We start from the raw sequence: 15,089 nt of genomic DNA, 5'->3' as shown, positions 1-15,089 counted from the left end.
GCCTCGGCCCTATAGTTGCACCACTGAGACCTTCAGACCTACAGTTCAAGCACTGAGATCTTAGGGACCAAGGTTCCACCACTGATCTTGAGCACCACCACTGAGATCTTCGGGCCTACGTTCCACCACTGAGACCTTCGCAACCACAGCTCCACTAGTGATCTCTTAGGATTCAGAGCCCTAACAGTAGGACATTCATACCTACATTTCTATCACTGAGATCATCGGATCTACGGTTCCACCACTAAGATTTTTATAAGTCTATGTGAGCCTGAATCAAATCGGGCTGCGACCTCAACTTTTCCAACGTTGACATCTTCGGGTCTAGAGCTCAATCATTGACACCTTCGGGTCTAGAGCTCAATCACTGATATCTTCGGGTCTAGAGCTCCACAACTGAGACCTTCGGACCCACAGTTCTATCACTGAGATATTGGAATCGACAGTTCTACCACTGACTGAGCTCCATCACTGAGATCTTCTTGCCTACGGTTCCACCACTGACATCTTCAAATCTTAAGCGCTACCACTGAGACCCTCGATCCTACAGTTCCACCACTGACATCTTCGGATCTTAAGCTCCACCACTGAGAACTTCGTGCCTTCGTAGAATCAACAGTTCCACCAATGAGTCTTTCTCGTCTACAGTTCCACCAATGGGATCTTCGGATATACATTCCGTAGATTGAATGCTAAACGCCATTAAAACTAAGATCAACCGTGACCGATACCGAAGCTAAAACCAGATCACGTGCACGAATTATCCCCAAGACAAAAACAACAAAGACTGCAGAAACCGTTTGAACCCACAGTTCTATCAGTGAGATTTTCGAATATACAGTTCCACCTCTGACAGATCTCCATCACTGAGATCTTCTTGCCTACAGTTCCACCACTGACATCTTCAATCTTAGGCGCGACCACTGAGACCCTCGGGCCTACAGTTCCACCACTGGCATCTTAGGATCCAGAGCTCCAATACTGCGACCTTCAGAACTACAGCTAAACCAGTGAGATCTTCAGAACTACAGTTCCAACACTGATATTTTTGGATCTTCAGTTCCACCACTGAGACCTTCGGGACTACAGTTCCATCAGTGAGACCTTCGGGTCTACAGTTCCACCACTGAAATTTTAGGATCCAGAGCTCCAAAATGGGGACCTTCAACCACTGAGATCTTCGGATCTACAATTTCGATATTGAGATTTTCTTATCTACGGTTCCACCACTGACAGAGCTCCAACACTGAGACCTTCTAGCCTACAGTTCCACCACTGACAACTTAGGATCTTAAGCTCCACCTCTGAGACCTTCGGGCCTACAGTTCCACCATTGACATCTTAGGATCCAGAGCTCCAATACTGGGATATTCAAACCTACTGTTCCATCACTGAGATCTTAGGATCTACAGTTCCGCCACTGAGATCTTCGGACTCACGGTTCAACTACTGAGATCTTCGAATCTACAGTTCAACCACTGACAGAGCTTCATCACGGAGACCTTCTTGCCTAGAGTTCCACCACTGACATCTTCGGATCTTAAGCTCCACGACTAAGACTTTCGGTCCTGCAGTTCCACCATTGACATTTTAGGATCCAGAGCTCCAACACTGGGATATTCAGACCTACTGTTCCATCATTGAGATCTACGGATCTACAGTTCCGCCACTGAGATCTTCGGACCCACAGTTCAACTACTGAGATCTTCGGATCTACAGTTCCACCACTGACATCTTAGGATGCAGAACTCCAAAACTGGGACCTTCAGACCTACAGTTAAACCATTGAGATCTTCGGATTTTCAGTTCCACCATTGAGATTTGCTGATCTACAATTTCACAGCTGAGATCTTCGGACCTACAGTTCCACCACTAATATCGTAGAATCAACAGAATGCTAGACGCCATTAAAACTAACATCAACCGTTACCGATACCGAAGCTAAAACCAAATCACGTGCACGAATTATCCCCAAGACAAAAACAACAAAGACTGCAGAAACCGTTTGAACCCATAGTTCTATCACTGAGATTTTCTAATCTACAGTTCCACCACTGACAGATCTCCATCACTGAGATCTTCTTGCCTACAGTTCCACCACTGACATCTTCAAATCTTAGGCGCGACCACTGAGACGCTCCGGCCTACAGTTCCACCATTGGCATCTTAGGATCCAGAGCTCCAATACTGCGACCTTCAGAGCTACAGCTAAACAAGTGAGATCTTCAGAACTACAGTTCCAACACTGATAATTTTGGATCTTCAGTTCCACCACTGAGATCTTCGGGACTATAGTTCCATCAGTGAGACCTTCGGGTCTACAGTTCCACCTCTGAAATTTTAGGATCCAGAGCTTCAAAACGGGGACCTTCAACCACTGAGATCTACGGATCTACAGTTTCGATATTGAGATCTTCTGATCTACGGTTCCACCACTGAGACCTTCTTGCCTACAGTTCCACCACTGACAGAGATCCATCTTTGAGTCCTTCTTGCCTACAGTTCCACCACTTACATCTTCGGATCTTAAGCTCCACCACTGAGACCTTCGGGCCTACAGTTCCACCATTGACATCTTAGAATCCAGAGCTCCAACACTGGGATATTCAGACGTACTGTTCCATCACTGAGATCTTCGGATCTACAGTTCCACCAGTTCCACCAGTGACATCTTAGCATCCAGAACTCCAATACTGGGATCTTCAGACCTACAGATCCTAAGATCTTCTTCCACTATTGAAATCTTCTGATCTACATTTCCGCCAATGACATTTTCGTAATTAGAGCTCCATCACAGAGACCTTCTCGTCTACAGAGCAACCACTGAGATCTTCAGTTCCTCTACTGAGACCTTCTTGCCTACACATCTTCGGATTTACAGTTCTGTAGATTGCATGATAGTCGCCATTAAACTAACACCAACTGTGACCGACTGCCGATACCGAAGCTAAGCCCAGATCACGTGCACGAATCATCCCCGATACAAAAAATGCAGAAACCGTTTGAAAACTCAATATTTCATCAGCAGTTCCCGATCATCAACAAATCGATAAATAAACAAGTTCCCAATCGCCAAAGAGCCGAATCACTCAGCGAACCATCTTTTAATTAATGCAACAGTCTCCGATCATTGATGATTCCATCGTTCAGCAACGAATCGAATTTTGATCGACTACCAAACCGAATTATTCATCGACTACCAATCATAAGTAAATCGATTAATAAACAAGTTCCCAATCGCCAACGATCCCAACCGCACAGCGGCGACCAATCATCTACTTTTCAACGAATGCAACAGTCTCCGATCATTGACGAACCGAATTTCTGATTGACTACCATTCGTCAACGAACCGAATTTCTTATCGACTACCAATCAACATTGAACCGAGTTTAGAATCAATTACTGATCAACGACTAACTAAATTTCTCAACCTTTCAACGAATGCAACAGAGTCCGATCCTTGGCGAACCAACCGGCCATCAAAGAATCAAATTTCTTTTCGACTACCAATCACCAACGAACCCATTTTCTCATCGACTATCAATCGTCAACCAACCGCACTTCTCATCGACTACCGATCAACGAACCGAGTATCTCATCATTTGATCATCCTTGCAGCAAGTTCCGATCGTTAATATCGCAGTACCTTCATCTCAGCGAAGATACCCGATTATCCACAAATCGATTACAACGTGATCACCTGCTTCCATCGGGTATTGATCATATAAGAGATATCAAAACTACATAATATCTTACTCGGGAGAGATAAAAGCTTGTATTCGTATTCCGAAAGGTGTAGTGGGTCCTGACGGTGACTCTCAAGGCGACTGAACTTACCTCAGTCAACGAGAAAACCACGTTACAACTAAGCTTACATTCGAAAGTGAATTGCATCTTAAATGTGTCCTTAGCACAATTCTCCGGTTCTTTAACTCAATGCCAAAATCTTTAGTGAAAAGACACGATCTTTGTATCCAGCTTCATCTTCCGAAGTAAATATCGGCAAGGATTTCGAAACATACATCAAAGTCGAGTCAATCGGGGATTTATCAGTGACTTCAAATTTCCAAATTTATTATTCCACTCAAACCTTTTTCCCTATTTCCTTGGCTATCGAAACACTATGCGACATTAAGTAATGAGGCGATACTGATGGCGTTGCTTCTAATACCGGACTTTGGTCCAACTAAGCGTGGGAATAACAAGCATCTTAGATTATTTCTATAGAACAATGAGTACTTAGATGAGGATTGTTCCTTGTTTCATTTCCATAGCATGGGCCATAAAATGTGTTCCACGTTAATTGGTACCTTTGTTGTTATCTTGATTTCACATTGACATTTTTGTCGACCCAAATTTCACTGGAGTAGAGAGAGCGTGTAAGGCCCACAAAGAAATACCGAGATACAATTGCCCTCATAGATTTTGCTTGTAATTGCCATGACTTTAAAATGATTAAGTTTGGATATTTTATTTTAAGTGGATTCTACATAATCATCATTTATTAAGAGCTCGTTGCGTTGTCAATGTCGTTGTTCTTGCTCGTTTTACCAGTTCTCACTTTACTAGGACATTACTTCAGGAGGGTAATAATTAAAGAACGTTTGTGTCAAAAATTTACAATACGATAGCGTATGATAAAAAAAGGTGAATTAGGCAGGTATATCCAAGATTACAATGTTGTTATCAATGCGGTAATTAAGACGATTCTCTTCCTGTGCTTGTTTTTTTTTTTTTTTTTTTTAACGTAAAATATAATTTTCATCTTGTTAAGAATTCTGCAGGGGAAGGTCAACTTTTTAGCTGCTTGATTTAGGTTTAAATAAGCCGGAAATACTCAGTATCTTCATGAATGGTAGTGTATCAGTTAATTGAATAAGTAATTAGAAATATTTCAAGTCGATTATACAAATGAAATTGAAGACATCTATTCAAAATTAAAACTGACATTTTACAAAATGCTATGGAAGGAGAAAAGTAACAAATTACTAAACAATATATACTTCAATACCATGACAGTGGGTTTGTGTTGAGGTATTGTGTATATCCTATTTTTACAGTGTAACTCACATCTATTGCAACCGGACCACATAATAATCCTGCAGGCAGTACGGCAGTACAAAAGTGAATACTTTCACTGATTGCCGGAGAACAATTAGAAGACATTATGTTTCGATCGCGAACCGTTTGCATTGAAATACCATGATGAACAAAAACTCAGAATACATCAGGATCTGCATCATATGGGTAACGCTATAAGACGAAACGTAAAGGAAAAGAAACTGGACATTTTTGGGAACTAGAACTGGCATTAATGGGACAAGCATGCATTAAATATTGCGTGAAAATATTTTCGTCAAAGTTTTACACCATTAGCTAGCGAAACTAAAATGCCGCCGACGGTAATGGTGTGGGCTGCTGTAACGGTCACTAGTCGCTCGGGTCTCGTATTAAGCGATAGGTTTCAAATAAATACCGAATTTCATCGGGTAAATAGTTGACAAAATTTTCTATAGAAATAAAATTTTGACAAAATTTTATATAGAAATAAAATTTTGACAAAATTTTATATAGAAATAAAATTTTGACAAAATTTTCTGTCGACATGAAATTTTGCCAAAAATTTCCTATAGAAATACAATTTTGACAAAATTTTCCTATAGAAATAAAATTTTTATAAAATCTTCTATAAAAATAAAATTCTGACAAAATTTTCCCATGAAAATAAAATTTTGACAAAATTTTCTATAAAAATAAAATGTTTACAAAATTTTCTATAGAAATAAAATTTTTAAAAAATTTTCTATAGCAATAAAATTTTGACAAATGAATACGAGTTTTGCGTATTTGATTTTAGGAAAGAAATTTTAGTTTTTTTTCTTTTGTAAATTTTTCAAATTTTTTTCTTCATATTTTATCACAGTCCTATAAAAAATGTGTTGACGACAATTTAAATTTCTAAATTCCGTCTCAACTTCAACTAGAAATTTTGCTAGGTTTTAGTAAAACACGTCTTTAAAATAAAGTAAGGAAAAACGAGCCTATGTTGGAACCTTTTTTGCTTCGTAGTCAAGATACAAAAAGTCAACACAATTACGGCTGATTTCATTAATTTTGAGACATTTGTATGAATTATTAAAATCAAGTTGGCCTTGATCAAACCCAAATATTTTTCATGTTAGGATACCAAATTGTATGTCGTATCTCTTAACTATAAGGACAAAATGACTTCATTGAAAAATTTATCGGCCTGTGGACAAGGAAAAAAGCTTTATCTAAGAAAAATGCGTCGCCCATTTTTATTTGCATTTTAAGGACATGAAATCTTTGGCCTCATGGCAACATCTGCCATTCGTGTCAAAACTATTCCATCAAAATTTCCAGAAAATTTTACCAAAAATCTATCATATTAAATAAAACTTACTTTTTTATCAATATTTGATTTCTATAGACATTTTTTCAAAATTTTATTTCAATAGAAAATTTTTTGAAAATTTTATTTCTATAGAAAATTTCCTCTATATTTTATTTCTATAGCAAATTTTGTCAAAATTTTATTTCTATAGACAATTTTATCAAAATTTTATTTCTATAGAAAATTTTGTCAAAATTTTATTCCTATAGAAAATTTTATTTCTATAGAAAATTTTGTCAAGATTTTATTTCTATAGGCAATTTTGTCAAAATTTTATTTCTTCTTGTTGTTTTTGATCTCAGCTTAAAGCCATGCGTTGACTAAACTACAAGTGTAGCTTAACCAACAGAGGAAAAGTATGCTTGTCAAATTTATTTGGGCAAAGCCCTATAGACTGCAATCTGGTTGGATGTCAATTACATTTAAATCGATGATTTGAGTTTGGCAAAGGCAAAGAGATATGCTTGCAAATTTGTTTAGGCAGTAACCGACTATCACACCTTTTTACGGAAGGTTCAAGTGCAGTTCACTTTGGTTTGAGTGAATTACTCGAATTTATTCTGATAATTGGTTGATAGTTTTCCTGCAAGTAGAGGATGCTGATGAGGAATGTGGTAATTCCGAAACAGCTGTACATCCAACCATCTTGCAGTCTATAGGGCTTTGCCCAAATAAATTTGGCAAGCATACTTTTCCTCTGTTGGTTAAGCTACACTTGTAGTTAAGTCAATGCATGGCTTTAAGCTGAGATCAAAAACAACAAGAACGATGGAAGAGAAGCCAACAATAACAAACAAAACGAAAAAAAATTTATTTCCATAGAAAATTTTGTCAAAATTATATTTTTATAGAAACTTTTGTCAAAATTTTATATAGATATAAAATTTGTCAAAATATTATTTCTATATAAAATTTTGTCAAAATTTTATTTTTATAGAAAATTTTGTCAACATTTTATTTCTATAGAATATTTTGTCAAAATTTTATTTCTATAGAAAATATTGTCAAAATTTTATTTCTATAGACAATTTTGTCAACATTTTATTTCTATAGAAAATTTTATCAAAATTTTATTTCTTTCGAAAATTTTGCCAAAATTTTATTCCTATAGACAATTTTATCAAAATTTTATTTCCACAGACAATTTTGTCAAATTTTTATTTCAATAGAAATTTTGTTTCAAAATTTTATTTCTATAGAAAATTTTCTCCATATTTTATATCTATAGCAAATTTTGTCAAAATTTTATTTCTGTAGACAATTTTATCAAAATTTTATTTCTATAGAAAATTTTGTTTTAATTTTATTTCTATAGAAAATTTTGTCAAAATTATATTTTTGTAGAAACTTTTGTCAAAATTTTACATAGATATAAAATTTTGTCAAAATTTTATTTCTATAGAATATTTAGTCAAAATATTATTTCTATATAAAATTTTGTCAAAATTTTATTTCTTTCGAAATATATGTCAACATCTTATTTTTATAGAAAATTTTGTCCACATTTTATTTCTATAGAATATTTTGTCAAAATTTTATTCCTATAGACCATTTTATCAAAATTTTACTTCTATAGAAAATTTTGCCACAATTTTATTTCCAAGAAAATTTTGTCAAATTTTTATTTCAATAGAAAATGTTTTTCAAAATTTTATTTCTATAGAAAATTTTCTCTATATTTTATTTCCATAGCAAATTTTGTCAAAATTTTATTTTGTTAAAAGTTTTTTTCTATAGAAAATTTTGTCAAAATTTTATTTCTATAGAAAATTTTGTCAAAATTTTATTTCTATAGAAAATTTTGTCAAAATTGTATTTCTATAGAAAATTTTGTCAAAATTTTATTTCTATAGAAAATTTTGTCAAAATTTTCTATAGATATAAAATTTTGTCAAAATTTTATTTCTATAGAATATTTATTCAAAATATTATTTCTATATAAAATTTTGTCAAAATTTTTTTTTTTTCGAAATATTTGCCAAAATTTTATTTTTACAGAAAATTTTGTCTACATTTTATTTCTATAGTATATTTTATCAAAATTTTATTTCTATAGACAATTTTTTCAACATTTTATAACTATAGAAAATTTTGTCAAAATTTTATTTCTATAGAAAATTTTGTTAACATTTTATTTCTATAAAAAATTTTGTCAAAATTTTATTTTTATAAAAAAAATGGTCAAAATTTAACTTCCATAGAAAGTTTTGTCAAAATTTTAGCGCTATAAAAAAATTTGTCAAAATTTTATTTTTTTCGACAATTTTGTCAATATATTATTTTTATAGAAAATCTTGTCAAAATTTTATTTATTTAGAATATTTTGTCAAAATTTTATTTCTATAGAAATTTTGCTAAATTTTTATTTCAATAGAAAATTTTGTCAAGTATTTATTTCAATAGAAAATTTTGTCAACATTTTATTTCTATAGAAAATTTTGTCCACATTTTATTTCTATAGAAAATTTTGTCAAAATTTTATTTCCATAGAAGATTTTGTCAAAATTTTATTTCTATAGCGAATTTTGTCCAAATTTTATTTCTATAGAAATTTTTCCAAATTTTTTCAATAGAAAATGTTTTCATTACAAATTATTACAATTTAAATGCGAGCTAATTGGACAAAATTTTATTTCTATAGAAAATTTTGTAAAAATTTCATTTCTATAAAAATTTTTCTCAAAATGTTGTTTCTATAAAAAATTTTGTCTAAATTTTATTTCTATAGAAAATTTTGTCTAAATTTAATATACCCACTAAAATAGAATGGTGACGGAGGTATAATAAGTTTGTCATTCCGTTTGTAACACATCGAAATATCGATTTCCGACTATATAAAGTATATATATTCTTGATCAGGAAGAAATTCTAAGACGATATAACGATGTCCGTTTGTCTGTTGTAATCACGCTACAGTCTTCAATAATGAGGCAATCGTACTGAAATTGTGCACAAACTCGTCTTTTATCTGCAGGCAGGTCAAGTTCGAAGATGGGCTATATCGGTCCAGGTTTTGATATAGTCCCCATATAAACCGACCTCCCGATTTGGGGTATTGGGCTTATAGAAATCGTAGTTTTTATCCAATTTGCCTGAAATTTGAAATCTAGAGGTATTTTATGACCATAAAGAGATGTGCCAAAAATGGTGAGTATCGGTCACTGTTTTGGTATAGCCCCCATATTGACCGACCTCCCGGTCTTGGGCTTATAGAAACCGCAGTTTTTATTCAATTTGCCTGAAAATGGAAATCTAGAGGTATTGTAGGACCACAAATACGTGTGCCAAAAATTGTGAGTATAGATGCATATTTTGGTATAGCCCCCATATAGACCGATCTCCCGATTTTATTTCTTGGGCTTATAGAAACCGCAGTTTTTATCCAATTTACCTGAATGAAATCGAGAGGTACTTTAGAACCGTAAAAAGGTGTGCCAAATATGGTGAGCAACGGTCCATGTTTTGGTATGGTCCCCATATAAACCGACCTCCCGATTTGGGGTCTTGGGCTTATAGAAACCGTAGTTTTTATCCAGTTTGCCTGAAATTGAAAAGCTAGAGGTACTTGGGGACCACCAAAAGGTGTGCCAAAAATGGGGTGTATCGTTCCATGTTTTGGTATAGTCCCCATATAGACCGATCACCCGATTTTACATTTTGGGTTTATAGAATCCGTAGTTTATATACAATTTGCCTGAAAATGGAAATTTGTAGGTATTTTAGGACCATAAAGAGGTGTGCCACAAATGGCGAGTATCGGTCTATGTTTTGGTATAGCCCCCATATAGACCGATATCCCGATTTTACTTCTTGGGCTTCTAGAATTCGAAGTTTTTATCCAATTAGCCTGAAATTGGAAATCTAGAGGTATTTTCGGGCCATAAAGTGGTGTGCCGAAACCAGTGAGTATCGGTCCATATTTTAGTATAGCCCCCATAAGAACGATCTTACGGTTTCTAGAAACCGTAGTATTTATCCGATTTGCCTGAAATTCTGGTATTTTAGGCTCACAAAAACGTGTATCGGATTAAGTTTTTGTCGGTCCATTTGGTAATGCCTCCATATAGACCGACTTCACTTCTTGTGGGTATAGAAGGCGCACTGATCATGAAAATTGCTTGAAACTCAATGTAAAATTTCCAGATTTTACTTCTCGGGTGAACATCTACAGATTTAAGATTTCAAGTAAAGACGTTATTTTATAATTTTCTTGCACACTTACAAGAGATGTTAATGATTCCTCTAAAACTCAAACAAAAATGGTTCTTATAAATCCAGAATCTGATATATCTTTAAATTTATCTTCGGGAAGTGTCCTCAAGTCATCAAGCCCTCCTGAAATTTCAAAGGAAACCCTAATATTTGGTTCATGGTGGTGGGTATTGAAGATTCGGCCAGGCCGAATTTACTGGTATATATACTTGTTTTTACAGAAAACTTTCTCAAAATTTTATTTCTAAACGTTTTTTTCTATAGAGAGTTTTGTCAAAGTTATATTTTTATAGAAACTTTCGTAAAAATTTCATATAGAAATAAAATTTTGTCAATAGTTAGTCAAATTTTTATTTCTATAGAAAATTTTGTCAAAATTTTATTTCTATAGAAAATTTTGTCAAAATTTTATTTCTATCAAAAATTTTGTGAAAATTTTATTTTTATAGAAAATTTTGTAAAAATGTTATTTCTATAGAATATTTAGTCAAAATTTTATTTCTATAGAATATTTTGTCAAAATTATATTCCATAAGAAATTTTGTCATTGAATTTTTTATTTCTATAGAAAATTTTGTTAAAATTTTAGCGCTATAAAAAATTTTGTCAAAATTTTATTTCAATAAAAAAAAATTCAAAATTTAACTTCCATAGAAAGTTTTGTCAAAATTTTACCGCTATAAAAAATTTGTCAAAATTTAATTTTTTCGACAATTTTGTCAGTATATTATTTTTACAGAAAATTTTGTCAAAATTTTGTTTATTTAGAATATTTTGTCAAAATTTTATTTCTATAGAAATTTTTATTTCAATAGAAAATTTTGTCAAATTTTTATTTCAATAGAAAATTTTGTAAAATTTTTATTTCAATAGAAAATTTTGTCAAAATTTTATTTCTATAGAAAATTTTGTCAAAATTTTATTTCTATAGAAAATTTTGTCAATTTTTTTTTCCAATAGAAAATTTTGTCAAAATTTTATTTTCATACAAAACTTTGTAAAAATTTTATTTCCATACAAAATTTTGTCAAAATTTTATTTCTATCGAAATTTTTCCAAATTTTTTCAATAGAAAATTTTTTCCTTACATATTATTACAATTTTAAATGCGAGTTAATTGGACAAAATTTGAGTTCTATAGAAAAATTTTTCAATATTTTATTTCTATAAAAAATTTTTCTAAAGTTTATTTCTACATTTTTGTCAACATTTTATTTCTATAGAAAATTTTGTCAAAATTTAACTTCTATAGAAAATTTTGTCAACATTTTATTTCTATAGCAAATTTTGTAAAAATTTTATTTCCATAAAAAAATTTGTCAAGATGTTATTTCTATAGAAAGTTTTGTCAAAATTGTATTTCTATAGACAATTTTGTCAAAATTTTATTTCTGTAGAAAATTTTGTTCAAATTTCATTTCTATAGAAATTTTTTCAAAATTTTATTTCTATAGATAATTTTGTCAAAATTTTATTTTTATAGAAAATTTTGTCAAGATTTTATTACTATAGATAATTTTGTCAAAATTTTGTTTCGTAGAAAATTTTGTCAAATTTTTTTTCAATAGAAAATTTTGTCAAAATTTTACTTCCATAGAAAATTTTGTCAAAATGTTATCTCTATCGAAATTTTTCCAAATTTTTTCAATAGAAAATTTTTCATTACATATTATTACAATTTAAATTGGACAAAATTTTATTTCTATACAAAATTTTGTAAAAATTTTATTTCTATAGAAAATTTTCTCAAAATTTTATTTTAATAAAAAATGTTGTCTACATTTTATTTCTACAGAAAACGTTCTCAAAAATTTATTTCTATAGAAAATTTTTTGAAGATGTTTTTCTATAAAAGGTTTTGTCAAAAATTATATTTTTATAGAAACTTTTGTCAAAATTTCATATAGAAATAAAATTTTGTCAAAATTTTGTAAAAATTTTATTTCTACAGAATATTTAGTCAAAATGTTATTTCTATATAAAATTTTGTCAAAATGTTATTTCTATACAAAAATTTTGTCAACATTTTATTTTTATACCCACCACCATAGAATGGTGACGGGGTATAATAAGTTTGTCATTCCGTTTGTAACGCATCGAAATATCGATTTCCGACTATATAAAGTATATATATTCTTGATCAGGGAGAAATTCTAAGACGATAAGCATGTCCGTCTGTCTGTCTGTCTGTCTGTCTGGCTGTCTGTTGTAATCACGCTACAGCATTCAATAATGGAGCTATCGTCCTGAAATTTGGCACAGAATCGTCTTTTGTCTGCGCGCAGGTCAAGTTCGAAGATGGGCTATATCGGGCCATGTTTTGGTATAGCCCCCATATAAACCGACCTCCCGATTTGGGGTCTTTCGCTTATAGAAACCGTAGTTTTCATCCAATTTGCGCGAAATTGAAAATCTAGAGATATTTTGGGACCTTGAAGAGGTGTGCCAAAAATGGTGAGTGTCGGTCCATGTTTTGGTATAGCCCCCATATAAACCGACCTCCCGATTTGGGGTCTTTCGCTTATAGAAACCGTAGTTTTCATCCAATTTGCGCGAAATTGAAAATCTAGAGGTATTTTATGACCATAGAGAGGTGTGCCAAAAATGGTGAGTGTCGGTCCATGTTTTGGTATAGCCCCCATATAGACCGATCTCCCGATTTTACTTCTCGGGCTTATAGAAACCGCAGTTTTTATTCAATTTACCTGAAATTGGAAATCTAGAGGTATTGTAGGACCACAAATACGTGTGCCAAAAATTGTGAGTATCCGTCCATATTTTGGTATAACCCCCATATAGACCGATCTCCCGATTTGGGGTCTTGGGCTTATAGAAACCGTAGTTTTTATCCAATTTGTCTGAAATTGGAAATCTAGAGGTATTTTAGGACCATAAAGAGGTGTGCCGAGAATGGTGAGTATCGGTCCATATTTTGGTGTAGCCCCCAAATAGTATCAATTACTATTTTTTAAATTAAATTGACTAAACCAGACTAAACAAAATAATAAAGGAGCTTTAGTTATTCAACTAAATCAAAAGTTCAACCACAGATTTATTTTATAAATACCAGATTAAAAACATTGCCATCGGCAACTGCTACCACAACCAAAGTAATTCGATTGTGCATGAAAATCTTTAGCGGAACTTTCTGCTGTGTATATACTTGCTTAATTTTTAGAAAAATGTAAAATCGTAAATAGGTTTTCAAATTCTGGGGGGGGCTAAAATTTTTCTGGGGGGTCTAAGCCCCCTCCCCAGAGGCCTTCCTACGCTTATGGTCCCCATATAAAACGACCTCCCGATTTGGGGTCTTGGGTTTATAGAAACCGTAGTTTCACCCAGAAAAAAGTGACCCCTTCTTTAAGTTAAAATGAACTCATTGTGAAGAAAGTTGAACTTCGTATAGCGCCAAAGACATTTTTATTTGTTTGAACGATGTGATTTTCGTAGAAATTAGGAATAATGCATTCCATATATTAGTTAACATTTTCCTATATTTACATACCACTATACTACAGAATGAAAAAATTTAACTAATTTGAATTCATATATGGAATGATTTTATTGAAATTTTTTCATTCATTTCGACAAATCTTACACATTTGTGGTAAAACTTTTACTTCATAATTAGAACTGCTTACCTTCGTTTTTAAATACAATTTTATTTATTTCTATAAGCAATTTTTTCTTCAATAAAAGACATGTTTTATTAATATATTGAATATATTTATTAAGAATCAACAGCATCGAATCTCTTTGAAATATTAGTTTATTATTCCACTATTTCCAATTTCCGTGTGATATTATCAACTGTAAAACGCACTTTTTCTTCTTCTTGTACTTTTCATTTTTAATAAGTTGCTGCCTAACGATTTTGTCATCCTTTTACAATTTCAATACCTACAAATATAAAAAAATCATAAAACATTTTTGTTGCAAAAGGTTAGCGTCACTGAATAATACCTGATAATTGAAGATTCCAAAATGAAGACAAATGAAAGGGTTGTTATTCTGCTGGTGTTTTCTTTCTTTATACACTATCACGAACATTGATAGATTTATTTAAAATAACAAATATTTTATATATTTTATTTGTTATTTATTATATTATTTTACCATATTATTTTTTAACAATCTCTCCGTATACCAAAACAACGCGATTCCAACTAAAAAAACAACCGACGCGCAAATATATCGATTACACCCACGCGCAAACACATCGATTACGATGACAGGTATCGATTACAGGTAGACAATAGAAATTTAGGAAAATTTCCTATATTCTAACAAGTGTGTTTCCTTAAGTTTTGAAAGGATTGCATACTTCTTAGTACGAATGAACTAAAATATTTTTCTATGCCAAGTGTTGTTCGTATGTATGAAAAACTTTCTATTATAAAGGAAGTCGCAATTATCATTTTATAAGAAATTTTACTAATTTTGAAGAAACTTGGTTTTGGT

The 15,089-nt window shown here is 32.1% G+C and overlaps 1 protein-coding gene and 1 long non-coding RNA gene across 2 annotated transcripts in view; both read right to left on the bottom strand.

The window, feature by feature from the left end:
- beat-IV (beaten path IV) overlaps positions 1 to 5,167 on the bottom strand; it is an 88,930-nt gene extending 83,763 nt beyond the window's left edge. The window contains exon 1 of the mRNA XM_075303948.1: positions 5,072 to 5,167. Coding sequence (XP_075160063.1) covers positions 5,072 to 5,167 — 96 coding nt within the window. The remainder of the gene's footprint in view (positions 1 to 5,071) is intronic.
- Positions 5,168 to 14,332: 9,165 nt separating this feature from the next.
- Positions 14,333 to 14,693, bottom strand: LOC142242906 (uncharacterized). The gene is made up of 2 exons (XR_012724242.1): positions 14,592 to 14,693; positions 14,333 to 14,528 (listed from the first exon to the last, which is right to left on the bottom strand). It is a non-coding gene; the product is annotated as an uncharacterized LOC142242906 (long non-coding RNA).
- Positions 14,694 to 15,089: the final 396 nt, after the last annotated feature.

The sequence above is a fragment of the Haematobia irritans genome, chromosome 1 (genome assembly GCF_050003625.1).
Source record: "Haematobia irritans isolate KBUSLIRL chromosome 1, ASM5000362v1, whole genome shotgun sequence".
In the NCBI taxonomy this organism is placed as follows: domain Eukaryota; kingdom Metazoa; phylum Arthropoda; class Insecta; order Diptera; family Muscidae; genus Haematobia; species Haematobia irritans.
Note: the sequence above shows the minus strand (reverse complement) of the source record. Positions and strands in the feature narration are given on the sequence as shown.